Consider the following 27,671-nt stretch of genomic DNA (forward strand, 5'->3'; position numbering starts at 1 on the left):
AAGAAAATGCTACGAGCTGAAATGACGCGAGCTTATTCAAGTAACTGTTTTCTTCCATCTAACTTTTTAAAACAGAGGCCTATACTTTCTAATACCATCTTAAATGACATTCCCCCTCCCCGGGGCAAAGTTCACTTTCTTTTAAAGAAATTAGCAACTTTGCTGTTGTGGGGTATTCTTTTCTTCTATAGTATCTATATATGTATCAACAAATTGCGTCAGATTGGAAAGAATCAATATTTGTAACTGGATGAGGCTGCTTTTTTTCTTTCCAGGAGTACCTAAAAACACACTGTATTTCACACAGGTGCTTTGTTCCACACTATTTACTTCAGTATCTGGTAGGCCTTGAAGTAGCACACTTTCCTTACAACCATTCTTTGACTGAGTCGTAGAGTTTTCGAGGTACGCTCTAAAACTTTATCGGCAGAAATCGCTGCATGCTCATGAATGGAAACAAATACTTTTTCTTGCTTGTAAAACTTGCACATCCTCTGTAGCAATAAGCCTGACTATTTAATGGCACTCTACGATGCAATGGATTGTCACTTGGTGAACATCGTCGTTTTGGTGACATTGTTTCGTAAACAGAAACTGTAATCGAGGTGGTAACACAACACAAAAGCAGGCAGTCACGCACTAACATCCATTGTTTACACAGAAGCCAGCAACATGGGAGCCTTGACGCTTGAACCTGCTTTTGTTGCGGTGTTGTTATTGGTTCAGAAGACACAGCACCTCACATTCCTCAATTGTTAGTTATATTGCCAACTGTATAGCACTTGGGGAGTGACCTTGAAGCGATATGTTTGAGTGGTTCATGTATATAGAATTGGGAGTAGAATTGGAATAGGGATGCACAAGGATATTCTTTAGGTAGGTGGGCAGCAGAACTCCTCTTTGAGGCGTGTGTGTAGGATTTTGGTTTAGTGATAGGGGGAGTGGGGGCTTGAAAACTGCAGAGGGAGACCAAGGTTTGTCTATAGTAGATGGATTTAAGTGTGTACAGGTTTCAGTAATTATGCAGAGATGAAGAGACTTGCATGGGATGAATTGGTGTAGAGAGCTGCATCAAGCCAAGTCTTCTGCTGAAGATGACAAATGTCAAAGCTATTTCCACATCAGAAGATTAAGATGCACAGAGTTCAGCTTACTGTGAAATTGGAATCCAGTCATCAAGCTTGCAGTTCGTTACACAGATGAATGTGTGTATATGTACCAAATGTCTTCTGTAAGTTAGTAAATGTAATTTCAACCTGAGTACCTCTAACTTCATGATCTTGCCAACAAACTGAGTTGATTGGTGGTAGTGATTTGTGTTGTTGCTGTTTTTTTGTTGTCTAGGAAAAATAAGATGGCAATGCTTACAGCAGTAGAAAAGAAGCTAGATCAAAGTGTAAGAGGAATAAGAAGTCAGTGGAAGGAAACTTGGGAAAGTTGTAAAAAGGGTTTAGGGAAGGAGAAGTGAGATGCTGAAGTTTCACTTTTAAAGTGGTTGATAAAGTATGTTTTCTTCATTGCTACATTGTATGTGCACAAGCTCATAATTGTCTGTACAGCTGACATAATTACTAGTTATAGTATGAATAATAAGGTTTGTCCGGGGAGTAATATCACTTAGTCTATAAAAACTATTTTATTTTTGAGAATGGTACGCCACATTAAAATTCTTCAGAATGGGGCCCTCATGATACAATATTTTCTGCCTGCGAGTTTTCTAAGATTTGTAGGTATTCTGGAAGGCTTGTGTTGGAATGTCCTTGAGGGCACGTGTAACAGCAGCTTTCTTGCTGTCAGTGACCCCAAAAAATGTGCTCTTTAGATGATGTCAATGGGGAGGGGGGGGAGGGGGGCAGAGTGAGGTCGAATCTGCTGGAATGAGGTCAGGACTTTAGAGGGGCCACCAGAGCAGCAGTGCCACATCATTTGTGACCAGACAGTCTGTCGCTGAGGAGGCAGTGTGGCTGTACACATTGTCTTGATTAAGCTTCCTTGGACTGGCAATGTGTGGCGTCAAGTGCACGACGCTGTTTCTGCCTTTTGAGTGCTTCCACATAAAAGGCAATGCTGTCGTTATGTCACCCAAGTACAAACTTGTGGTGGATGATACCACTAGAACTGAAAAACACAATGAGCATTGCCTTCATTTATAGCTTTGTTTATTTTTGCATAGTCATAAAAAATGACATTTTTATTATTGATTTAGGCACAAGTGGTCATCACTGGATATCATTAGTTGCATTTGGTGAACAAACATTCATGCTTTTACAATGTTTGTTCAACAAATGCTGTCCCTGTAGCATCTGAAGGTAGCCATTGTGAGCTGACACTGGTTAAGACTGCATCATAAAAAGCGGTTGTGTCAAAAAGCCAACATGCACTGTGCTTACGTGACATGCTGAAAGCTTTGAAACCAGCCAGTCAGGTAGATGCAGTATCTCTTGATTTCTGAAAAGCATTTGACTCAGTACCACACCTACATTTATTGCCAAAAATACAATCATACGGGCTATCAATTGAAATTTGTGGCTGGGTTGAGGACTTTTTGGTAGGGAGGATACAGCATGTTATCTTCAATGCATAGTCATTGTCAAATGTAGAAATAACTTTGGGTGTGCCCCAGGGAATAGTGTTATGACCTTTGCTGTTCATGTTGTATAGTAATGACCTTGCAGACAGTATTAATGCTAACTTCAGGCTTTTTGGAGATAATGCAGTTATCTATAATGAAGTACTGTCTGAAAGAAGTTTCGTAAATATTCAGTCAGAACTTGATAAGCTTTGAAAGTGGTGCAGAGACTGGCACCTTGCTTTAAATGTTCAGAAATATACATTTTTGCACTTCGCAAAATGAAAAAATGTAGTATTCTATGATTATAATATCAACAAGTCACTGTTGGAATCGGCCAACTCATACAAACACTTGGTGTAACACTTTGTAGGGGTATGAAATGGAAGGATCACACAGGCTCAGTTGTGGGTAAAGCAGGTGGTAAAATTCAGTATATTGGTAGAATACTGCGAAGTGGGATCAGTTTACAAAGGAGAGTGCTTACAAATCACTCGTTCAACCTGTGTAAATGTGTAAATATTGCTCAGGTGTGTGGGTACTGTATCATATAGGACAAATGGTGGTAATGAATGCATACAGAGAAGGATGGCATGAATGGTCACAAAGATGCTGGAGGAAATGATCTGGAAGGAACCGATGTGGGAGGACCAGGCACCTTTAACACTAAGAGTACGACACGGGTCATTTTTTTACTCATGAAGGTTTGTCGAGTTCTCTGCACCAGTGCCCTCGTATCAAACATAAGCTTAGACAGTTCTGTCCACTCCATTGTCCGTAAATATTTCCAAATATTTAGAATTCTAAGGTGAAATTGTTAGTTCTGATGTTTTTGTTTTTTGAGTGCAACAAGCAAGAAAACACTCAGAGCATTTAAGTCACATGCTTAATTTTAAAATCTTTTATAAATACTCGGTACTTACCTCATTTGTCTGTAAAAGTAGTTTTAGAACTCTCAATAAACAGTATGTTTTGCTGCTGTGGTGATCTTTTTATAAAGAAAAAATGTGTAACATTGTTTTATTTACTTGTTTTAATGATGTTTAACAAAAGTTCGTGCAATTTATTCTGTTAAATTTAAAATAAAAAGAAAAGTTTACTCCTGAAAATTTATTTATGACAGTTCAGTATTCATTTTAGAGATCAAATTATCCTTCGGTTACAGTTTAGAATCTTCCTGGACGTATTGTTAACTCAGATATCAATAAAAAGGTGGTTCCTACTTCAGGTCAAAGATAGCCCACATGATACTTCAAGAGGTATAGTGAAGTCTAGTACTTCTAGTGTTAACTAACATCACTTATCCTTGGACAACAACATTTTTTTTAACAACAGGTCCCATTTGAAAAACATGTAGGAAAATTGAAGTTAATTTACCATTAGAAAAATGAAAGCATTCAAAATGGTGAATGAGACAGCAGTTGAATTACTATAATAATAATAATAATAATAATAAAATTCAAGAAATAAGTCCTTAGCAAAATATTGACCTTTTTAAAATTTTTGAATTAAACAATTCTAAATAAACAAGAAAATTAAAACAAAATAGTTCTATATTAATTTCTTCAAGACATTAGGCAGATCTCCAAGAGGTTAACACCAAAAAATTTACAATAAGACTTAGAACAAGGATACAATACATTTTAAACGTTACAGGAAAAATTTCTTGTGTGAAGGCAATTAATCAAAGGGCTCTTAGCCGATGACAAAATTTTGTTTACAATGCAAGTCAGATAACATAAGAAACTCAGCTTGAGCACAGCCAGCCAGAATGCGCTACTGCAAATAAATAGCAAGCTGCACTAGTTAATGCTCAAGAGCTGTGCACACCAGGCAAGCCAGGTCCATGCGTCAAGAAGCTGCCGACACAGAACTCTCTCCCAGCAACTTAGTAACTGCTGTTAACAAATAAGATAGATAAGCATCTGATTGGATTATACTAGTAGTAAAGTTATGATGTAACCGTGATTGCGATAAGTTGGTATGCCCTAGGAAGTAAGCTCCGCTACCAGGGAAATACAGAAAGAGAACTGTAATTTCTTCTAGGAAGGATTACAATAAACAACTCCCAAGGGTTTTACAAGTAGCCGGAACTCACAACATGCTTAAGGGGGTCTGGATAATAAAGATACCAGAGATCCCATCAACTTTTAAAATATTGTAAAAACAAATATTAAAATTTAGAAACAGGTGGTTTTCGTACATAAGAATTTTCAAACAAACACAGTTTTAAAAAAAGAAAAAGGAGGTCAGGCATAAGCCATAGCTATGCATGACAACTGGGCACATTACATAACTATAGCAACATTTAACCACGGCAAATTTTTTGAGAGAGATTGCTGGCCAGCAGATTAAGACAAGTTACTTCAAAATCACACAGAGCAGGCAGGACAATACACTAGTCCTAGAATCACAGAACCAACGTGCATGAAGACTGAATGAACATAAACATGAACATTCAGTCAGACAACTCATGGAGTGGGAAATCCGTGCACAGAACTAACAACTGGTTGCACACAACATAAGCAAACCAGGCCTTTGCCTGCTGTCCAGTCCTGGCAAAGAAAAGTGGACAGTGATCCAGAAAAAGGGTCGTGAAAACCTGCACAGCTTGTTCCTTGCTCCAAGAGCACTGTTGCTGCCCCCCACTCCACACTGTGCGAAAATTACCAGTCAGCTGACTGCTGTGCTCTTTGGAGGCCTCTCCACATATGTGACTCTAGTGGCATTTTTTGAAGACTAGACGAGGCAGCAATAGCCGCATAAAGGAGTAACCCACATCCCTTGGTGAGAGGTCAGCTAAAAGTTATCAATAGTGGGAAGGAGAAACGATCTGCCACGGCTCATCTGGGTTCTCAGAGGAAACTGGGGATGGTCATGTTGGGAAACTAATGACCCCCCCCCCACTACCAGCTTGCTCGCTGACCAAGAGGAGCATTGTATAAAACTGCTGATCTTATTTTTGCAACAGCAGTTTAGGAAGGCAAAGACCTTGAAAGATAAGTTGAACGGAATTGATCGTGTCTTGAGAAGAAATTGTAAGATGTATATCAACAAAAGTAAAATAACTGTATTGAAAAGTTGTCGAATTAAATAAGGTAATGCTCAAGGAACTGGATTAGTAAATGAGACACTGAAAATAGTAGGTGAGTTATTCTGTCTGAGCAGCAAAATAAGTGACAATGGTAGAAGTACAGGTGATACACAAATACAGACTGGGAGTAGCAAGAAAAGCCTTTCCTGAAGAAGATAAAATATTTTATCATTGAATATAAATTGAAATGTAAGGAAACCTTTGCTAAAGCTATTTGTCTGGAGCAGTGCCTTGTATGAAATAGAAACATAGGCAGTAAATACTGCAGACAAGAAGAGAACAGAAGTTTTTGAAATTTTTTGTCTTGCAGAAGAATGCTGAAGATTAGGTGGGCAGATCAAAGAATGCTGAAGGTTAGGTGAGTAGATTATGTAAAAAATTAAGAGATGGTGAATCAGGTTTGTGAATTGGGGGGGGGGGGGGGGGGGAGATTTATCACACAACTTGGCTAAAGGAAGCAATTGATTGATAGCACATACCGTGAGGTATCAAGGAATTGTCAATTTGGCAGTGGAGGGAAGCGTGTTTGGGGGAGGGGGCTGGAAGGGGGGGGGGAGAGGGGGGAGTTAAAATTATAGATGAGGACCAAGGCTTGGATACAGTGAGCATATTCAAAAGCATGTAGGTTGTGGTAGCTATTGAGAAATGATTAAGCTTTTACAAGATAGACTAGCATATATAGCTAAATCAAACCAGACCTCGGACAGAAGACAATAACAGAAACCACTGCTTTTCCAAGTTAACAAATAAGTATTAAATGTTGTTGTAATTGTCAGCATAATTATAAGAGAAACAATTAATTTCTCATTTTTCAGAGTCCTATAATGTGGTTTTGCTTTTGAATCCATATGTATAATTCTAACAGAGATCTTCACTTTCGTGCATATAAATTTCAGGTACGCTCTGAAAAACAACCTGCCCGTCCTCCAACACGTGTCGCTGCCCCGAGTGGGCGCCCTCCAAACAATTATCGACGTGGTGGGTCCAGTGGAGAGTGCGAGTGTACGCCAAAGTGAAAAGAAATCAGATATACCCAACTCTATAGAGAATGATGTAATGGCTAAAGTTACTTCTGACCCTGCTGAAATTCTGGCTGCATTGCAGACATCAGAAGGTGAGCTAATGCTTCTGTGGAATCTGATTAACAAGCCTTGCTCTGTGGGATACAGCAAATGAGGACACACATTAAAGAGCTTGTTTACAACCTTAACTCTAACAGACTGATTTTGACTTTTGATTTTCCTTGCATTATAACATTCCTATTAACCCTACTAATGATCGGCGCTACCAAAATTTTTATAACATGTTACTGTGTTGTTATGATTGTAAGATTGTGATCTTACAGTGTCTTACAAAATAGATTAGCATTCTGAAACAATGCATTGTTTTTAGCTGTTTACGACACGTGATAATTTGTAGCAGACTGGGACTCGAATGTGGGTTTCTTGCTTACCACGAGAGGTCACCCTAACCACTTCAGCTATCTGAACACATCTCCATACTACCATGTGTCTGGTAGTCAAAGCCATTATGCTTGCACAATTCCTGATTCCCACGCAGAGACAAATACTATGTCCCCATTTTAACATTTTAACCCGTTGAGACGTGGGTACATCTTTGATGGTTACAGTGTCTCTGTTTTCCCCGTGTCTGTATTGCATGTCTGAAGGAACAGACACTGTCAACATTGAAATAACCGGTGTGATGATGCGTATATATTAAAATTACTTGATATATATATTACATTCGCACTGACATACGTGGTTACTACAAATGATACATTCATTTATAAAGCTCTATATTTTTCGGTGTATTACATGTACTAGTATGACTGATGCTTGAATAGAACCATAAACTCACAAAGTTTGTATTTTGTACTCTACAAAAGTTTCATGAGTGCCCGTCTGGGCACATGACACATGTCCAAGTGGTAGTAAAGTTTATTCCATACTGTATGTAGCAATATCCTGTCAGCAGTCATCACAGCAGTATTGATGCATTGTTTGAGTTATTCCAGTGTTCTTGACAGTGGGGGTATGTAGAGATAGTCCTTACTGTATCCCCCGAAGGAAAAAGTCACAAGGCATTTGGTCATGCAACCTGGGGAGCCAAGGGAATAGAGCCACATCATCTTCACAGTGGTGCCCAACCCAGCGGAAGTTCGTCATTCAGGTAGCAACAAACATTTATGCTCGAATGAGGGGGACGAGGTGCCTCATCTTGTTCGAAGATTGAATTCTCAGACTCACCAGTTAGTTGCGGAAACAGAAGAAAAATAGCATGTTCAACTTCATGTGTGACATTCCTCAGAAAACATTAACCTTTGTCAAATCTCGTTTATGCACCACAATTTCTTGCCCCACACTCACATTGTGGTGATTTATATTTCCAGCTAAATGGAAGGTTGCTCCATTGCTGAATATCATCTTGGAGTATCCTCAAGCACTTCCTACAGGGTGATGCAAAATTGAAGGTGCTGGCCATAATCTTCGGACTTTAATTGTTGCATGGCCTGCAGGTGTATGGTTTGAAAAGTACTTGCCATTACAAAATCTTCCACTCAACTTGCTGCAGTATTCCAAATTTGTGGCTTGCACAGACTGCTGTTAGTTCTTTTGTGTTTACAGACAAAACTAGTGTCTGTAAATTGTCAGTACCAATGTACAATCCTCTGCTTATTTGGCTGTTCTTTTCTATAATTCCTTCTGAATGCATGCTGCACTGTCATAACAGGTAAACATCTCACATACGAGGGCGTTTGAAAAGTCCATGCAAAAATAAAAACTACTTACATGTTTGGGGTAAATCTTTTTTATTTTTCAGCATAGTTTTCTTTTAGACTTATACACTTTGTCCAACACTTTTCTAATTTGTTGATCCATTCCGAATAATAGGAATTGTACAAGTTTACAAAATAGCTATTAGTTACTGCAATCACCACCTCCTTTGAATAAACTCTTTGCCCCACCAACCATTTCTTCAAATTGGGGAACAAATAGTAGTCTGAGGGAGCCAATTCTGGAGAATAGGGTGGATGTGAAATCAGTTGGAATCCTATTTCCATTAATTTTGTGACCACAACTTCTGAGGTGTGTGCTGGTGCGTTGTTGTAATGGAAAAGCGAGTTTTGCAGTCCAATCGCTGGTGTTTTTCTTGCAGCCTTGATTTCAAATGATCCAATAACGATGAATAATATGCACCTGTAATAGTTTTACCCTTTTCCAGATAGTCGATGAGGATTATCACTTGTGAATCCCAAAAAACAGTCGCTATAACCTTTCCGGCCGAAGGAATGGTCGTCGCCTTTTTTGTTGCTGATTCTCCCTTGGTAACCCATTGTTTAGATTGTTGTTTGGTCTCAGGAGTATAGTAATGTATCCATGTTTCATCCACAGTGACAAAATGATGCTTAAAGTCCTGCGGATTCTTCCTGAGCAGCTGCAAACAATCCTTGCAACACTTCACACAGTTCCATTTTTGGTAAAGTGTGAGCAATCGCAGAACCCATCTTGTGAATAGCTTTCTCATGTCCAAATGTGTATGCAAAATATTACGTACCCATTCATTTGAGATGCCCACAGCACTAGCTATCTCATGCACCTTAACTCTTCTGTCATCCATCACCATATCATAAATTTTATCAATGATTTCTGGATTCGTACCCTCCACAGGGCATCCAGAACGTTCAGCATCACATGTGCCCATATGGCCACTCCGAAAAGTTTAAAACCACGTATAAACTGTTCTAATCGAAAGTGCAGAGTCATCGTAATGTCTATTAAGCTTCTCTTTAGTCTCCTGAGGCATTTTGCCTTTCATAAAGTAATGTTTAATCATCACATGAAATTCTGTTTTGTCCATTTTATGACAATCATTCAACTTCTTTGATTCACACGAATGCCAAACACAAAGAAATAGACCAATATGGCTGAAATTTGGTGTGCGTTCTTTCCAAAGATGCTACTAACTAAACATGACTTCAATACGCGCCAGTGGTGCCATCTCTCGGAATTTGCATGGACTTTTCAAATGCCCCTCATATTCCAACAGACAAAAAATCTTTTTTTACTTTGTCATCATTTTGTCAAGGCACTGCACTGACACCAACTGGTGGGTGCAATGCAGACTCTGTGTGGTAATGGGTCTATTCATGCAAGAGTTATACTTGTACTTAATGCTTTGGAAAATATAGAGCTTTGAAAGGAATGGATCATTTGTAGTAGCCCTATATATTGGTCAGCTTGCAGCTCACATTTTCTTTTAATTGCCACATAATTGGGTCAGTAATCTACAAATCCTTCACAAGTTGGCATATTTATGTGAATGGCAATTTATAGTGCTTGTTCTGATATTCTTGTAACTGAGTACATTATAATTTGTGGCGATTTTACAGCACATGACTGAATGCCGTGGATCTTGCGAAACTTGGCTCTCTGTTTCTCCTTGAGATCCATACTGATGTAGACAATGCCAGTCAGGTTGATGCTGTGTTCCTTGACTACAGAAAGGCATTTTACAGCGTCTCACTGTGCCAGTTAGCGAAAAAAAAATGAGCTTATCGAGTATCGAACCACATTTGCGACTTGATTCGAGACTTCTTGCAGATCGAACTTGACACGTCTCTCTTAATGGATCAAAATTGACAGATGTAAAGGTAATTTTCAGAGTACCACAATGCAGTGTGCTAGACCATTACTGTTCGTATTGTAAATAAATGATGTAGTAGAAAGCATCAGAAGCTCTTGAAGACTGTTCGCAATGGGCAGTTGACAATAATAAAGTAGCAATACCATAAGAGAGTATCATTTTGCAGAATGACATACAGAGGGTTGATGCATTGTGCAGGCTCTGGCAGTTGACCCTGGACGTGAATAACATATTACGCGTAGGTAAAAAAAGAAATCTACTGTACAACTACACTATTGATGACGAATTGTTGGAAACAGTATCTACTGTAACCAGGCATAACTATCAAGAGCAACCTTAAGTGGAGTGACCACATAAAACAAATAGTAGGAAAAGGGGATGCCAGACTGAGAACCGTATGAAGAGTGTGAAGGAAATGTAAATTGTCCACAAAAGAAGTGGCTTACAAGGCACTTGTTTGACTGATTCCTGGGTGTTGTTTATAAATCTGGGATCCTTACCAGGTAGGACTGATACATGAGGTAGAGAAGATAGTAGGGTGGTTTCATCACCATATCGTTTGGACAGTGTGAGAGCATTACAGAGATGCTTAATAAACTCCAGTGGCATACATTAAAAGAGAGGCATTGTGCATCGTGAAGAGGTTTACTATTGAAATTTTGAGAGAACACTTCTCGGGAAGAGTAGGACAACATATTACTCTCATGAAATGACCACGATGGAAAAAAATAGGTCAAAAAATTAGATCGAGTACATATGCTTTCCGACAATCACTCTTCCAGTGCGCCATTCATGATAGGAGCAGGGAAAGAGGGATCAGTTAGTGGTACCAGAAGTATCCTCTGCCACATATCATTAGGTGACTTGCAGAGTATGATGTAGCAGTAGAATATGATTACGGCTGTAAAGATTTGATATTGAATTACCATTGTTCATCAGTGACTATCTTGAACAGCTCCACTGCCCACTCATATAGTTAAGGTTTTACAAAAGGTTAAAATACTGGTGACTTACATTTTTAATAATAGTAATATAGACAGTAATCATAGGTTACACTCCAATATATTCAGCAATGAAGTTCTTTTATCTTGACTATTGACTCTTCATTCTCGAAGTAGCATTAACATTCTTATCCAATCGAGCCCTCCAAGACTGTTATAGACACAGTATCCTATATTTTAGACATTTCATTAACAAACATCTTTCCAGCTATAATATTCGTATGTAGAGACAGAAAATCCATGGCTGCAAAATAATAGCACTGGATTTTTGAAAGCAATCCTTTGTAAAATTTGAATGCTGTGTCTTTAGACAAGAATAGTTCTGAATTACAGTATTTCCTAAACAAAATTGCGAAAGAAGAAAAATAAGACTTCAAAATGGGGACGGGGTATATCAGTCCTGAAACATGTTAAGTTTTGACAACACATGGTTTTACTGAATCTTAAAGGTTGTTTCCTTAAGTAAAGTGTTATGTAGAAATTTATATCTTTGTTATCCATCAAATGCAAATTACATTTAGAACTAAAAAAGTAATGGACATGATTTGCTTCACATAAGCCCCAAAATAGAGGTAAAATAGTCCCCCATTCGGATCTCCGGGCGGGGACTACTCAAGAGGATGTCGTTATCAGGAGAAAGAAAACTGGCGTTCTACGGATCGGAGCGTGGAATGTCAGATCCCTTAATCGGGCAGGTAGGTTAGAAAATTTAAAAAGGGAAATGGATAGGTTAAAGTTAGATATAGTGGGAATTAGTGAAGTTCGGTGGCAGGAGGAACAAGGCTTCTGGTCAGGTGACTACAGGGTTATAAACACAAAGTCAAATAGGGGTAATGCAGGAGTAGGTTTAATAATGAATAGGAAAATAGGAATGCGGGTAAGCTACTACAAACAGCATAGTGAACGCATTATTGTGGCCAAGATAGACACGAAGCCCATGCCTACTACAGTAGTACAAGTTTATATGCCAACTAGCTCTGCAGATGACGAAGAAATTAAAGAAATGTGTGATGAAATAAAAGAAATTATTCAGATAGTGAAGGGAGATGAAAATTTAATAGTCATGGGTGACTGGAATTCGAGTGTAGGAAAAGGGAGAGAAGGAAACGTAGTAGGTGAATATGGATTGGGGCTAAGAAATGAAAGAGGAAGCCACCTGGTAGAATTTTGCACAGAGCACAACTTAATCATAGCTAACACTTGGTTTAAGAATCATGATAGAAGGTTGTATACATGGAAGAACCCTGGAGATACTAAAAGGTATCAGATAGATCATATAATGGTAAGACAGAGATTTAGGAACCAGGTTTTAAATTGTAAGACATTTCCAGGGGCAGATGTGGACTCTGACCACAATCTATTGGTTATGACCTGTAGATTAAAACTGAAGGAACTGCAAAAAGGTGGGAATTTAAGGAGATGGGACCTGGATAAACTGAAAGAACCAGAGGTTGTACAGAGTTTCAGGGAGAGCATAAGGGAACAATTGACAGGAATGGGGGAAAGAAATACAGTAGAAGAAGAATGGGTAGCTTTGAGGGATGAAGTAGTGAAGGCAGCAGAGGATCAAGTAGGTAAAAAGATGAGGGCTAGTAGAAATCCTTGGGTAACAGAAGAAATATTGAATTTAATTGATGAAAGGAGAAAATATAAAAATGCAGTAAATGAAGCAGGCAAAGAGGAGTACAAACGTCTCAAAAATGAGAGCGACAGGAAGTGCAAAATGGCTAAGCAGCGATGGCTAGAGGACAAATGTAAGGATGTAGAGGCTTATCTCACTAGGGGTAAGATAGATACAGCCTACAGGAAAATTAAAGAGACCTTTGGAGATAAGAGAACCACTTGTATGAACATCAAGATCTCAGATGGAAACCCAGTTCTAAGCAAAGAAGGGAAAGCAGAAAGGAGGAAGGAGTATATAGAGGGTCTATACAAGAGCGATGCACTTGAGGACAATATTATGGAAATGGAAGAGGATGTAGATGAAGATGAAATGGGAGATACGATACTGCGTGAAGAGTTTGACAGAGCACTGAAAGACCTGAGTCGAAACAAGGCCCCCGGAGTAGACAACATTCCATTGGAAGTACTGACGGCCTTGGGAGAGCCAGTCCTGACAAAACTCTACCATCTGGTGAGCAAGATGTATGAAACAGGCGAAATACCTTCAGACTTCAAGAAGAATATAATAATTCCAATCCCAAAGAAAGCAGGTGTTGACAGATGTGAAAATTACCGAACTATCAGCTTAATAAGTCACAGCTGCAAAATACTAACACGAATTCTTTACAGACGAATGGAAAAACTAGTAGAAGCCAACCTCGGGGAAGATCAGTTTGGATTCCGTAGAAACACTGGAACACGTGAGGCAATACTGACCTTACGACTTATCTTAGAAGAAAGATTAAGGAAAGGCAAACCTACGTTTCTAGCATTTGTAGACTTAGAGAAAGCTTTTGACAATGTTGACTGGAATACTCTCTTTCAAATTCTAAAGGTGGCAAGGGTAAAATACAGGGAGCAAAAGGCTATTTACAATTTGTACAGAAACCAGATGGCAGTTATAAGAGTCGAGGGACAAGAAAGGGAAGTAGTGGTTGGGAAGGGAGTAAGACAGGGTTGTAGCCTCTCCCCGATGTTATTCAATCTGTATATTGAGCAAGCAGTAAAGGAAACAAAAGAAAAATTTGGAGTAGGTATTAAAATCCATGGAGAAGAAATAAAAATGTTGAGGTTCGCCGATGACATTGTAATTCTGTCAGAGACAGCAAAGGACTTGGAAGAGCAGTTGAACGGAATGGATGGTGTCTTGAAGGGAGGATATAAGATGAACATCAACAAAAGCAAAACGAGGATAATTGAATGTAGTCGAATAAGTTGGGTGATGTTGAGGGTATTAGATTAGGAAATGAGACACTTAAAGTAGTAAAGGAGTTTTGCTATTTGGGGAGCAAGATAACTGATGATGGTCGAAGTAGAGAGGATATAAAATGTAGACTGGCAATGGCAAGGAAAGCGTTTCTGAAGAAGAGAAATTTGTTAACATCGAGTATAGATTTAAGTGTCAGGAAGTCATTTCTGAAAGTATTTGTATGGAGTGTAGCCATGTATGGAAGCGAAACATGGACGGTAAATAGTTTGGACAAGAAGAGAATAGAAGCTTTTGAAATGTGGTGCTACAGAAGAATGCTGAAGATTAGATGGGTAGATCACATAACTAATGAGGATGTATTGAATAGGATTAGGGAGAAGAGAAGTTTGTGGCACAACTTGACCAAAAGAAGGGATCGGTTGGTAGGACATGTTCTGAGACATCAAGGGATCACCAATTTAGTATTGGAGGGCAGCGTGGAGGGTAAAAATCGTAGGGGGAGACCAAGAGATGAATACACTAAGCAGATTCAGAAGGATGTAGGTTGCAGTAGGTACTGGGAGATGAAAAAGCTTGCACAGGATAGAGTAGCATGGAGAACTGCATCAAACCAGTCTCAGGACTGAAGACCACAACAACAACAACAACAACAAGCCCCAAAAAGCTTATCGCACCATTACCCATAGAAAGGACACCAGTTTTAAATCTTCAAAGCATGCTTCTGGTTGTGGTGTTAAGTTCCATTATATTTGTGGTACTGTCATATGTTAAACATTTAATATTGTTAATACTTACAGTAATTTATTCAGAACTTCATATTGAATTAATATGTGCCTTTCTTATTGCTTAAGGGAACACTAGTGGAAAGCTGAATTGGGTGCTGGATATCACAATTGCATATCCTGAAGGCAAGCCATTGGACTTGAGTGACATTATAACTGGGTATCGAAAACCTTGTAAAACATTTATGTTTTACAGATTGTTTCGTTGCAGTGAGGTAAGTATTGGTTTTTACTGAGTATTTGCTCCAGTACTTTGTCAACCATATTTCTTAACTTAGTAAAACAGTTCTTTTTGTTATGATCCGTAATCTGAAGATTGGTTTGATACAGGTCTCCATAAAGTCTGTCCTGTGTAAGTCCTTTCACGTCAGCGTAACTACTGCGGCCTACATCCATTTTGACCTGTTTGCTGTAGTCACATCTTGGCCTCTACAATCCTCCCCCCATACACACACAGTCCCCCCCATCACACATATATGCCTCATTGATGCCTTAGTCAAGTTGAGCCATAACATTATTTTCTCCCCAATTCGATACAGCACCTTTTCGTTAGTTATACATTCTACCCGGTCCCCCAATCTTCAGCATTCTTCTGCAGCAACACATCTCAAAGCCGTTTATCCTCTTCTTGTCAGAATCATTTATTGCCCATGTTGCACTGCCATACAAGGCTACCTCCAAATAAATTCTTTCAGAAAAGTTGTCCTGTAGTCATCTCCTTCATTGTCTAGTTTCCTAAGCATCTCCTTATTTAATTCAAAAAAGCTTCCAATACCTTTATTTTGCTTTTATTGATAATCTTTGTAGATTAACTTTTGATACCTGTATTTTATCCTTGCTATCTCCAGAATTTTTCTAGAAAAAGGTGTATTCCAGTTGGCATCGTCATACTTTGAGCGTACCCGAAGAAAATGGTGTGGGGTCCAATACTGTTCATCACACTTTCATATACTTCCTCTTTCCTTTCCAGAGTATTGCCTTTCAGGTTTATTTCCTTTGTTGCTATATACTCCTTCCACCTTTCAGTCTTCCTTTCTTTGTGTTGTATGGGCTTGTTATGTGGGCTCTTGATATTCATACAACTGCTTCTCTTGTCTGCAAAGGTTTCTGTAATTTCCTACATGTAACATCTGGCTTCCCCATTGTTATGCATGCAATTAGTATGAATAGTAAACCTAAAGACAAAATTGTTTCGTACTATATTTGCACATGTTTGAGTATCAAGTTGCAGGTAACATTATGTTCAGGAAAACACAGTATCTCCGTGTAAAAAAATTAGATCAGATTATTTTAATGTTGGATAAAATAGTTAATTTGGAAAAAAATAGCAAAATGGGAGTAGTGGACTAGTAAAACAAAAGCAAATTTGGTTTTGAGGAAATGTCAGTATAGAACATATATATGAAAGAAGAAGAAGAATCATTTTTCTTGTTGAAGGAGTGCAATTTTGGGAACTTTAAAATAAATAGCTGTACAATGTCACTTTATCGTGTGTGTGGAATAAATTTTATTTTTTAAAAATCAGTAGGTTAGGTTCCTTTTTTGTGACAAACTTGTTTACAAAATGGAAATTCCAGGATGGAAACAGCATGGAAAAATTTATGGCATAGTTCCAGGTGTTCAGCCAAGTCGCTGTTTCCATTTTATGCCCAATATGTGAACATCCGACATGTTTTATTTGCATGCTGTGAGTTGTGGTATTATGTGTACACTCTGCTTGGATTCTAGCCACACAACAAACTATTGTCGGTTTCGCATGCTGTTTATAGCTCATTGTGAACTCAACTTCTGACACACACTACGCCTTTTAAGGTTCATCTGTTTTTCAGAACTCGCGCTGATAATCCATGAAATAAACATTAGCTGTCAATGGTTCCCAGTTCTGGTGGGCATATAAATAAAGTGCGGAATGCAAACTTTGTTTAAATTGAAACTTCTATTTGTATTTATTAGATTTTCCAGCATCTTTATTTCGAAAGATTCCTCAATTACACTGTCCCAGGAACTTTGAGTTTGAATCGCGATATTATGAGGACCATTCAATAAGCAAAGCAACACTTTTTTTCTCATCCTATTTAGGTTGAAAAAATTCAGGATTTGTTATGGGACATCGTGAAATACTACAGCTTCAGCTCCTGTAGTTTCATGAAGTTCCAGTAGGTGGTGGCACTATACATAGCCTTCAAAATGTCATCTGTAATATCAGTGCATTCCAAGCAGAGTTCTACCATCGAGTTTCTTTTGGCAGAAAACAAGAAGACAGCCGATATTCTTAGGCACTTCCAGAATGTCTACGGAGACTGCCACTGCATGAAAGCACAGTGTCTGCAATCACCACAACTGGGTCATGTAAACATGTCTGATGTTCCACGTGCAAGCCGGCCGCACACAGCTGTGGCTCATCCAATGTTGGAATGTGCAAACACACTCATCCGAAGCGATCGACACACACACACACACACACACACACACACACACACACACCTCACTGCACAACTAGGGGTATCTGCTGGTAGTGCAATGATCAACTCTTGAAGTGTATTTTGCTGCTCTCAGGAAATTGAAGGAACGGCTTCAGTGTGTGTTCAGTACAATGGAAAAACAGCCAAAGTTGCAAATTTCACTTTTTATTATATATATTCACTATAACTTCTCATTTGCACTCTGCTATATGTATAATATATTTGTTATCTTGTCATAGTTCTTAAATTTTGGGAAATATCATTTTGTTTATATAGATAATTTGAAAATGGGTCCCACCCCAAAACTACTCTCAATAAAATAAAAAGTAAAACTCACATCTTTGGCTGTTTTCCAGTGTACCGGTTAAAACAAGGTGCTGCCCGGAAATAACTCCAGCATGCTGGAAGTTCATTCAGCATGTTCATCGCCACAAAAATTGAAACAAAGTTCTCCTTGAAACTTCCTGGCAAATTAAAACTGTGTGCCGGACCGAGACTCAAACTCCATACCTTTTCCTTTTGTGGGCAAATTCTCTACCATCTGAGCTACCCAAGCAAGATTCATGCCCCGTCCTCACAGCTTGGAAGATAGGAGACGAGGTACTGGCAGTAGTAAAGCTGTGAGGATGGGGCGTGAGTCGTGGTTGGGTAGCTCAGATGGTAGAGCACTTGCCTGCAAAAGGCAAAGGTCATGAGTTACAGTCTCCGTCCGGCACACAGTTTTAATCTGGCAGCTAGTTTCATGTCAGTGCACACTCAGCTGCAGAGTGAAACTCTCATTCTGGAAACTTCGTCTTGTCCATAAAAGTCTGCACACCCAAAAGGCGTTCATAAAACTTAATTGGACTGTTCTTCCTCATTCACCCTACAGCTTGGATCTTGCAGCTTCTAACTTCCATCTGTCTGGTCCAGTGAATGATGCATTTTATGGGGAGCAGTACATGGGAGATGGGAAGGTTACTGACACAGCAAGACATTGGCTGAGATGTTAGTAGTTTGGCACCATGCAGCCATACAGGCCTTCCCAGTATGTTGGCATAAGGCTGTCACATAGAATGGAGATTATGTTGAAAAATAGGCTTTGTAGCCAAACGATTGAGGAATAATGTGGTGTATTGGAATTCTGAATAAAATCAATCTCGTCTCAGAAAAAGTGTTTCATTACTTATTGAATGCCCTCCCGTAGTCTCGTCATATTTCGTGTGTTGATTATATTTGTGGCAACCCTCAATGACAGCTGATTTGCTCAGTTGTTTTATTTGGTTGTTTTGCTGAATTTCCTCATATCCCTCCTCAGCTGCTCTTGTAGTCGTGCCACGTTTGCATGGAATGCAGTACAAGACCAGCTTTTGGAGACCCAGATCAACTACAGGTACTGACACAACCCTAGCAGCATGTCAAGAAAGCTACTTATTGTCAAAATATTGTGCGTAAAATGGAAATGACAGCTTGGCTGAATACAAGGTAGCACACCATTAATGAGTCGTTCTGAGAAAACCTGGGAGAGACAGCGTAGAAAAATTGAAAATATGAAGTTAACCATTTGCAGAGACAGGACTATTTGTAGTTCTTCAGTCTTTCAGTGGTTTGATGCTACTCTCCACATTTTCTTATCTTGTGCTAATGTTTTCTTCTATACTCAACCCCTTTTATAATCTCTCTTGCATTACTATATGTAGCAGCCAAATGAAAACCAGACACCCGCCATCACTGCTCAAGTGTAGACATTTATCCCAGTGGGAGACGAGATGATTGATCCCTGTTTCATAGAACATGGTCGACCACTGATGGGTGTGGTTATGGATCCTTCAATATCCAACCACATTCTGTTGAACAGGAACAGATTGTCATGTATCTCAGCAGGATAAATGTCTTTAACACATGTGGTGATAACTTTAGAGTGACATTCCACAGTTCTGTTTTGGCAGGTGTTCGGCTTTCATTTGACTACCATCCGTATTCCCCCTCCCCCCCCTCCCTCCCCTCCCCCTCTACAGCTGCTTACATCTCCCAATTAATTGTTATGGATGCTACTACGGATGCCTTCTTCTAAGTCAGTCCCGCACAGACTTCTTTCCTCGCCTATTCATCATAGTATTTCATCTATTTCATCATCTTGTACTTTTCTGTCTCATTGGTAGAGTGTGCGCAGAATAACATGGCCATTTGCTGTCGGCATGGAATGAGTGCGGAGAGCAGTGGTGGGGGAGGGGGGGGGGGTTGTTGTGGGCGGGCACTGTGGGGGAAATGTCGAGCGCTAGAGGGGAAGTGCCATTCTAAACTGAAGCCTATGCTCACATTTTTTTGTAAATGTTAAATGGAGCACCTCCAAGCCCGTACTTGAATGGTGACCGTTCAAAGAAGATATACAGTCAGCTTTGCTTTGGTTAAAATTCCACTGAAAGTGCAACAAAGTTAAATGGTGACCATTCAAGAAGACCTACAGTCAGCTCTGCTTTGGTTAAAATTTCACTGAAAATGGAACAAAGGCAGCAATTTATTTTCACCTGACTTGTTAACCATTTGTAACTTTCAGAGAAGCATCATGAATGGTGTATTTTGAGTAAAACCTACATTTCTCTTGTTGCTTTGTTAAAATTTGCTTCTTTTGCCAAAACACAGTGGAGTTAACACAGTGTCACCTAATTAATATGTTGTGCATACGCAGTTGCGATACAATTCTGTGTTTTGTTCCCGGTGTTGGCTGGAACAGCGTGAACGTGCGTTTACAAGCTATGGAAAGCAAGAGGGAACATTTCCAATATCTTATGCTATTTTACTATCATAAGGGGGAAACTCTCTCACAATGCTGGTAGAAGATTGTGCTGAATACGGTGACAATGCAGTAATGACACAAATGCATCAAAAGTAGTTTAGTTGATTTCGGGCTGGGAATTTCATCCTAGCAGCTAAACCTCAGTCTGGACAGCCGATGGGTACAGGCATGGCATGGCATGGCATGGCTTAATGACATGATAGTCAACAGTCTATGAGTGACAACACAGATGTTGGCATTGGAGCTCAGTTGTTCGTGCTATTGTAGCCAGGGACTTGAAGAAATTGTGGTAAATAAATATTCGTAATGTGTGGGGTCCTTGTGAACTATAGTGAATTTCATGTAGCGTGTGTCCATCTATGACTCCTTATCGAGACACAACCAGAATGCTCCTTTCCTGAAATGACTGGTAACTGGAGATGAGAAGTGGATCGCGTACAGCAATGCCTGGAAGAGTAAATTGTGGTGCAAGACAGGGCAGCCACTACTATTGGTTCCTAAACCAGAGCTGCATTCGAGAAAGGCTCTGTTATGCATCTGGTGGGATTTAAATGTGTGCTGCATTACGAACTTTGTCCAAATGAGACTATCACTCCTGAGCGATACTATTCATATTGGATGATCTCAAGGGAGCCATTGGTGAGAAACAACCGGATTTGGGACACTGTCGTCCTTCGACACAACAACACCGGACCACATACCTCTATGGTGATTCATCAAAAGCTGTGTTCTTTTGAGTGGGATTGTTACTCCAACCATTATATTTGCCAGATGTTGCTCCTTCCAACTTTCACCTATACCGTTCCCTGCAAAATTTCGTAAATGATAAACTTATCAGCTCCTTGGAGGACTGCAGACTGAACTTATCAGCTCCTTGGAGGACTGCAGACTGAACTTTGAAGAGTTTGCCAACCTGTAAATCCCCACATTTTCGAATGCTGGCATTTATAAGCTTCCAGGGGAGTGTATTGTTGGCAATAACCGTGTATACAGTAGGAAATAAGAATGTCTGGGAACACACCTCCCTGCAGCACAGATACAACAGAGTGGTTGCCGGCCTGTCTGCTTACACACTTCACTCAAAAGGTCATGCACAATATAGGCAGATTGGTTTTTACAAAACAACTGTGCTGCAGGGAGGTGTGTTCCCAGACATTCTTTGTGATTGCACTGTAACAAAAAGCGAACAAACTTAGGAGACAACCCAAACTACAACTTCCTACGTATCACTCTTGTAGGAGTCAAGGAAATTAGATTAGACTAATTGAGTGTTCATGGAGATGTTTAAGCAGTCATTCCTCCCGGTGCTCCAGACACGTATGGAATGAGAAGAAGCCTTAATAATTGGTGGAATAGAAGTACCCTCTTCTGTGCATTACCAAGTGGTTGGTGGGGGGGGGGGGGGGGGTAGCAATTACACAGGTAAATTGAAAGTAAGAGATTGTTAACTGGGACTAGGGAATCGCCACATACGGTTCCTCAATGCTAAAGTTTTATTGAGGTTCAATCATTGATGTGATAACATGTAGAGAGAGCCTGTAGAAATTAAGAGAAACAAAAAAGCTTTAATAGAAGCGAAAAAGGACTGTAATTAGATGAGCAATGGGTCTTACAAGGGAAACCCTGCATAGGTCACTCTGACACAGATGAAGCTTAGACTAACCTTAGCACGGTGAAAGAAATGAAAAAGTAAAGGAACACCTATTTTGGTGCCAACACTCAATAGTTTCCAAGAAAATGATCGTTAAAGTTTCAGTACCAGTTTATCAGTCTGCTCGTACAGTGTAAAAACAAGTAAGTTGGTAGTATAGTGGCTAAGGACACAGTTTCAGGATTTTGTGCCCCATGTTTAAATCCAATCTTACGTGTGCCCTCCTTCCTCTCTCTCTCTCTCTCTCTCTCTCTCTCTCTCTCTCTATCTGTCTGTCTATCTAGCTTCTGTTGTTGCAGAAGGAAGTGACATCAATATTTCTTAGACACACTGTGAAATACAGTGGAATTATTGACAAAAGAAATAAGTATTTGAAAACTCACTAAAAACAGATTTCATCATCAAAAATCATATGTAACTTTATACTATTATTAAACAATGGATTGTTTGTTGATGAAATAGGAATACTGATATTTTTCAGTAACCCTCACTCAGCAGCATCTACAGTTATGACTTCAGCGGTACCAGCAGGGTGCAAATTAGCTACAGCTGTGTTTTCAGAGTTATAAACATAAGATGTAGCTACAAAATAAACATAATCAAAGAACAGTTTAATGTAAATGTGGGCATATAATATTTAATAGTGTCTGAATTGGTACAAAAATTATGTTAGACCTATAAATAAAAGAAATGTAACATTATTCCAAAATTGGACAGTAATCTTTACGTATAAGATATTTAAGTAAACTTAAAAGCACAATAAAGCAGTAAATATAACAAAAGGTAATAGTATTTACTAATAAGAAAAACAGAATTATTTTTTATTAGGCTTATATGGAAAGAAAACCATATAATCCATGAACAGAACAGAACTATACCATTCACTTGTTACACATTTTGTCAGATACAATGATTTTATTCAGAATCTGGTATTTGGTGCCATCCTCACAATTTTCACTTTCAGTAGTAGTGTTCAAGTGATCTGCATACCTGAAACGATGACAGGTACTACATTTTATAGGTGTAAATGTGTGCTTAGCACATCTTCCTCTCTTCCTTGCTGGTGAAGTTTCTTGTACTTCTTCATCGTGTGGCCTAACCACCTCAAAAATGCCTCCACACCTAGTGACAGAACCACAATAGTTGATGTAACAATTAGTAAGATTTCATCATCTGAAAGCCAAATTTTTGTGAATGTTTTTGTACGACTGGTTCATTTTTATGATTGGTTTTGTAGATTATGCTATGTTGAGTAGTGCCAGTGTCCATTTCCTTGTCACTTCGAAATGCTGCTTGTGATTCAGGAAATGCTGTGTGTGCCACATAACTGGTATAATGCGTCTGCCTTCATCAAATTATAATCTAAAATTATGGTAGGCTTCCCACTCTCTTCATCCTCAGCTTCATCATCATGCATCATTGAAAGGAATAACACAGATTCTTTTTAGAAACATGCGAGGCTAGAGTTATGGCTTTCTGAAAGCCAAAAATGTTAGAAGCAACTGCACGATCTTTGTATGGTGGAAACTGCGTAGACACTTATCGTCTTATGCAGTGTACCAAAAGTAACAATGCCTTTCTGTTGGAGATAGAAAGCTAATGAATAATCAGTGTACCAATTATCAGTAGTCATATTTCTGTTTGACCTTGAAATTGGCTTTGTCTGTCTGTACATCATCAGGGGGCTTATTTGATTGGCAGAAAGGTACATCTGGTTGTTTCCCACAACAAACTTCTAAATTGGAAATAAAGAAAGTTTTAGTATCACATAGAGCATAAAAATTCATGTCACACTTGGTAGGTTTATTTAGAATGCAAGACAGGGAAAGGGCTAAGCTGTAGGGAAAGTCAAGATAATATGCCATATCAACAATAACCAAGAAGGAACAATAAGATCGGAAGACTTAGAACAAAGTGCATGAATTAAAAAGGGTGTCTGTAGTCTTCTGCCCCTGCTGTTCAATCTGTACACCAAAGAAACAACGATGAAAATAAAAGAAAGGTTCAAGAGTAGGATTAAAATCCAAGGTGAATGAATGTCCATGTTGAGATTCCCCAGTGTCATTGTTATCCTCAGTGAATGTGAAGGCCGGCCGCTGTATCCGAGCGGTTCTAAGCGTTTCAGTCCGGAATGTCACTACTGCTACGGTTGTAGGTTCGAATCCTGCCTCGGGCATGGATGTGTGTGATGTCCTTAGGTTAGTTAGGTTTAAGTAGTTCTAAGTCTAGGGGACTGATGACCTCAGATGTTCAGTCCCATAGTGCTTGGAGCCATGTTTTGAATGTGAAAAATTACAGAACCTGTTGAATGGAATGAACAGGATAATGAGTACAGAATATTGATTGAGAGTAATCGAAGAAAGATAGGAAGTAATGAGAACAGTGAGAAACTTGACATCATAATTGGTGAGCACGAATTAGGTGAAGTTAAGGAATTCTGCTACATAGGCAGCAAAATAACACATGACAAATGGAGCAAGGAGTAGATAAAAAGCAGACTAGCACTGGTAGAAAGGGCATTCCAGGCCATGAGAAGTCTACCAGTATCAAGGATAGGTTATAATTTGAGGTAGAAATTTCTGAGACTGTATGTTTGGGACATGGCATTGTATGGTAGTGAGACATTGATTGTGGGAAAATCAGAACCGAAGAGAATAGATGTATTTGAGATGTGGTGCTACAGAAGAATGTTGAAAATCAGGTAGACTGATAAGGTGAGGAATGAGGTGGTTCTCTACGAAATCGGCAAGGAAAGGAATATACAGAAAACACTGACGGAAGAAGAAACAGGATGATAGGGCATCTGTTAAGACATCAGAGAATAACTTCCACGGTTCTAGAAGAAGCTGTAGAGGGCAAAACCTGTAGATGAAGACAGAGATGGGGATACATCCTGCAAGTAATGGAGGACGTAGCTTACCAGTGCTACTCTGAGATCAAAAGGTTGGCACAGAGAGGAACTTGTGGCGGGCCACATGAAACCAATCAGAAGACTGATGACTTAAAAAAGATTGTTAAATATCTGCTAGAGTAGTAATAGCTCTGACAATTTTGTGTAAGTAGATCAAGGATTTTTTTGTAATGGTGCTAGCTTCTGAGTAGTTCTTTATCATTAAACTTTATGGATGTCAAAACTTGTAAAAATCTTCCATAGCTCATACATTTCCTTTCCTTTCTTCATTCCTGTCATACAGAGTAAACCCATTACTGCTTTGATTTCCTCTTTTGTTACTTCTCATAAGTCCCTATCTTTTGAATAATTAGTGTCTGTTTTTGTCATATGTAGTAGATGTAATTACTGCACCACTCATATTAGAATCTATCACAAATGAGAGTGTTTGCGTCTCTGACCTCATTCCCACTTGCTTTCTCTCCTGGACTGGGGAAGATTTTCCTGCTTTCTTTTTCAGTGTTTGGGATTACTGCTTGTCTGGAGTTTTACTCCACAGAGTAGCACATACCGTATTTACTCGAATCCAAGCCGCACTTGAATCTAAGCCACACCTGAAAAATGAGACTCAAAATAAAGGGAAAAAAATTTCCCGAATCTAAGCCGCACCTGAAATTTGAGACTCGAAATTCAAGGAGAGAAAAGTGTTTTAGGCCGCACCTCCAATCGAAATAAAGTTGGTCCATTGTAATATGAGACACAATTTAGGTCGAATGAATGATGATACACCTACAGTAGTTTGGTTAGAGTTGTAAGCTTAGCAGTTACGCTTTGCCAGGTAGCCCTTGCATATGCGTCAGGTGCTCCGTATTTATACGGGTACCCTTCCTTTTTCACGTGCTTCGTCTGGTTTGAATGGATTGCTTATTTTTCTTTGATCTGATAAGTGCCGTTTTCTTTGTTATAGGTGTTCACGTCACTCAAAGCTGAAAATGCATTACTGTACTGTGTCATGCATTGTTTGTCGCATTCTGATAGTGTGTGTTTACGGCCTGTCGCCGCTCACGGCATGGCTTGCTTTTGTGCGCGCTACCGCCGCTTACAATTAAAAAAAAAAGAGAGGAATCGTCTCATTAGCGAAACAATGGCAAGAGACGGCTATTTGTTGTTACTTACACTGCTGCTTTCTTTGATAATGATCAACAAGAACCAAATAATAGACTACGTATGATAGAATATGTTCTGAACGAGAGTTAGGCGAAAATTTTTCTCCGTTTGAAAATCTTTGCGGCCGCTTCTTTAGTACATCAAATTCTGCACTGAAATTAGAGTCATCTTAAGATTTAAAAATCTAGTCAGTTGCCGTGCTTCATTTCTGACTGTATCACTATGAGGCATAAGAATAATACGAATATAAACATGACACGATACGTATATTCTTCCGCGTTTGCTGTTGTCTCACTCTAGTTTCGTAGTTTATTAGGCAGACAGGATTTAAATGAGGTAGCAGCAAACACGAAAGAATACATGGCAAAATGTTTATATTCGTATTATTCTTATGGTGAAGAGAATACTGTATGTGATTCACATTTCATCAGGTTCCTATTAGCAACCATCTCCTCTCACAGGTAGGAAAAAATTCAGAACGTAGAGTTGGCCATATTCACAAACATCCCAAACAGTCTTGCCAGTCGGATTTTCGTAGTACATTGAAATTCTGCTACATTAGAAGATGAACAATACGGAATTTGTATTTCCTTCGTTGGATAATGTATGAAAATGTAGTGATTGAAACTCGGGGCGGAGAAAAAAAGCTCGTCTTCCACTTTTTTTTAAATTTATTTACTGACGAAGAGGTTTTGGCGCCAGTATTTATCTTTGTGCCCACAAACCATGCCTGTGTAGCGCTACATATATTCGGCGGCAGAAGTTAGTTGTGGCGGCACCTACCAACATTTTTCAGAACTTCCGCTTGCTTTGCACTCGATTCTAAGCCGCAGGCGGTTTTTTGGATTACAAAAACCGGAAAAAAAGTGCGGCTTAGATTCGAGTAAATACGGTAAATATTGGCATGGTCTTCTAATCAGATTCATTGCCACTGAAAAACTGTTCATAATCCAAATTATGAATTATTATCATGAATTACAATTTCCTCCTGGTCATCTGATAAGGAGTCCAGACAAATTTGACGAAGATCTTCATTAGTTGTCAAAAGATTTTGTATTTCGTCATCTGGCAGACCCATACAGTTTCTGTGGGATCTGATGAGGAAATTGTACAGTAGGGTAATATTCATTTTTGCATTGTGTAAGAAATTTGTGAAGAGTTAAACATATCTTTATGAAATGAAGTTAATTTTTGGAGCATCCTAATATATATTTAAATTTTCTATAATGAGTAATTACTAAACAGAGCCACAAAATCGATTTGCAAGGAAAACTATACACATTGTTAAACAGTTTAAATCTACTTTCATGACAGACAGTGCAGTGCAAATCTGCACCAGTTGTGCATTTTCTAATTCAACTTTATTTAGGCAGACACACAAGAAAATCAGAAACTTCACTAGCTTCATTGTTAAAGCTTTATGGGGCAGGGGGTGGGGGGAGGGGGGGGGGGGCAAAGCTGGTAGTATATTTGCACCAGCACTGCTGCTCAAGTGTTAAAAGTAATTCCATTAAATTGTACACCATTGCTTCAGCCCTGCGACTTTCACTGGCGAGTGAAGAATTACATCCGCTTATTACTGAAGTGCCTATGCCCATGGCACGGCAAAGGAAAGTCACAAATAGAAGCAATGCAACTAAAATACATGCGTCGACCATTGTCAGCTGTAGGCTCCAGCTTTGTAGAAAATGCTTTGAAACACGTGCTATTTGCTTCAAAATAATTGACAGATCGCAACGCATTCAGGAACATTAACGAGG

At 39.2% G+C, this 27,671-nt stretch overlaps 1 protein-coding gene across 2 annotated transcripts in view; it reads left to right on the forward strand.

The window, feature by feature from the left end:
- Window positions 1–27,671, forward strand: part of LOC124716921 (acyl-CoA:lysophosphatidylglycerol acyltransferase 1-like) — a 65,504-nt gene that overhangs the window by 31,635 nt on the left and 6,198 nt on the right. For both annotated transcript variants that reach the window (XM_047243492.1, XM_047243494.1), the window contains exons 6-7: window positions 6,560–6,777; window positions 15,035–15,180. In XM_047243492.1, the coding sequence (XP_047099448.1) occupies window positions 6,560–6,777; window positions 15,035–15,180 (364 nt within the window). The remainder of the gene's footprint in view (window positions 1–6,559; window positions 6,778–15,034; window positions 15,181–27,671) is intronic.

The sequence above is a fragment of the Schistocerca piceifrons genome, chromosome 9, assembly GCF_021461385.2.
Source record: "Schistocerca piceifrons isolate TAMUIC-IGC-003096 chromosome 9, iqSchPice1.1, whole genome shotgun sequence".
In the NCBI taxonomy this organism is placed as follows: domain Eukaryota; kingdom Metazoa; phylum Arthropoda; class Insecta; order Orthoptera; family Acrididae; genus Schistocerca; species Schistocerca piceifrons.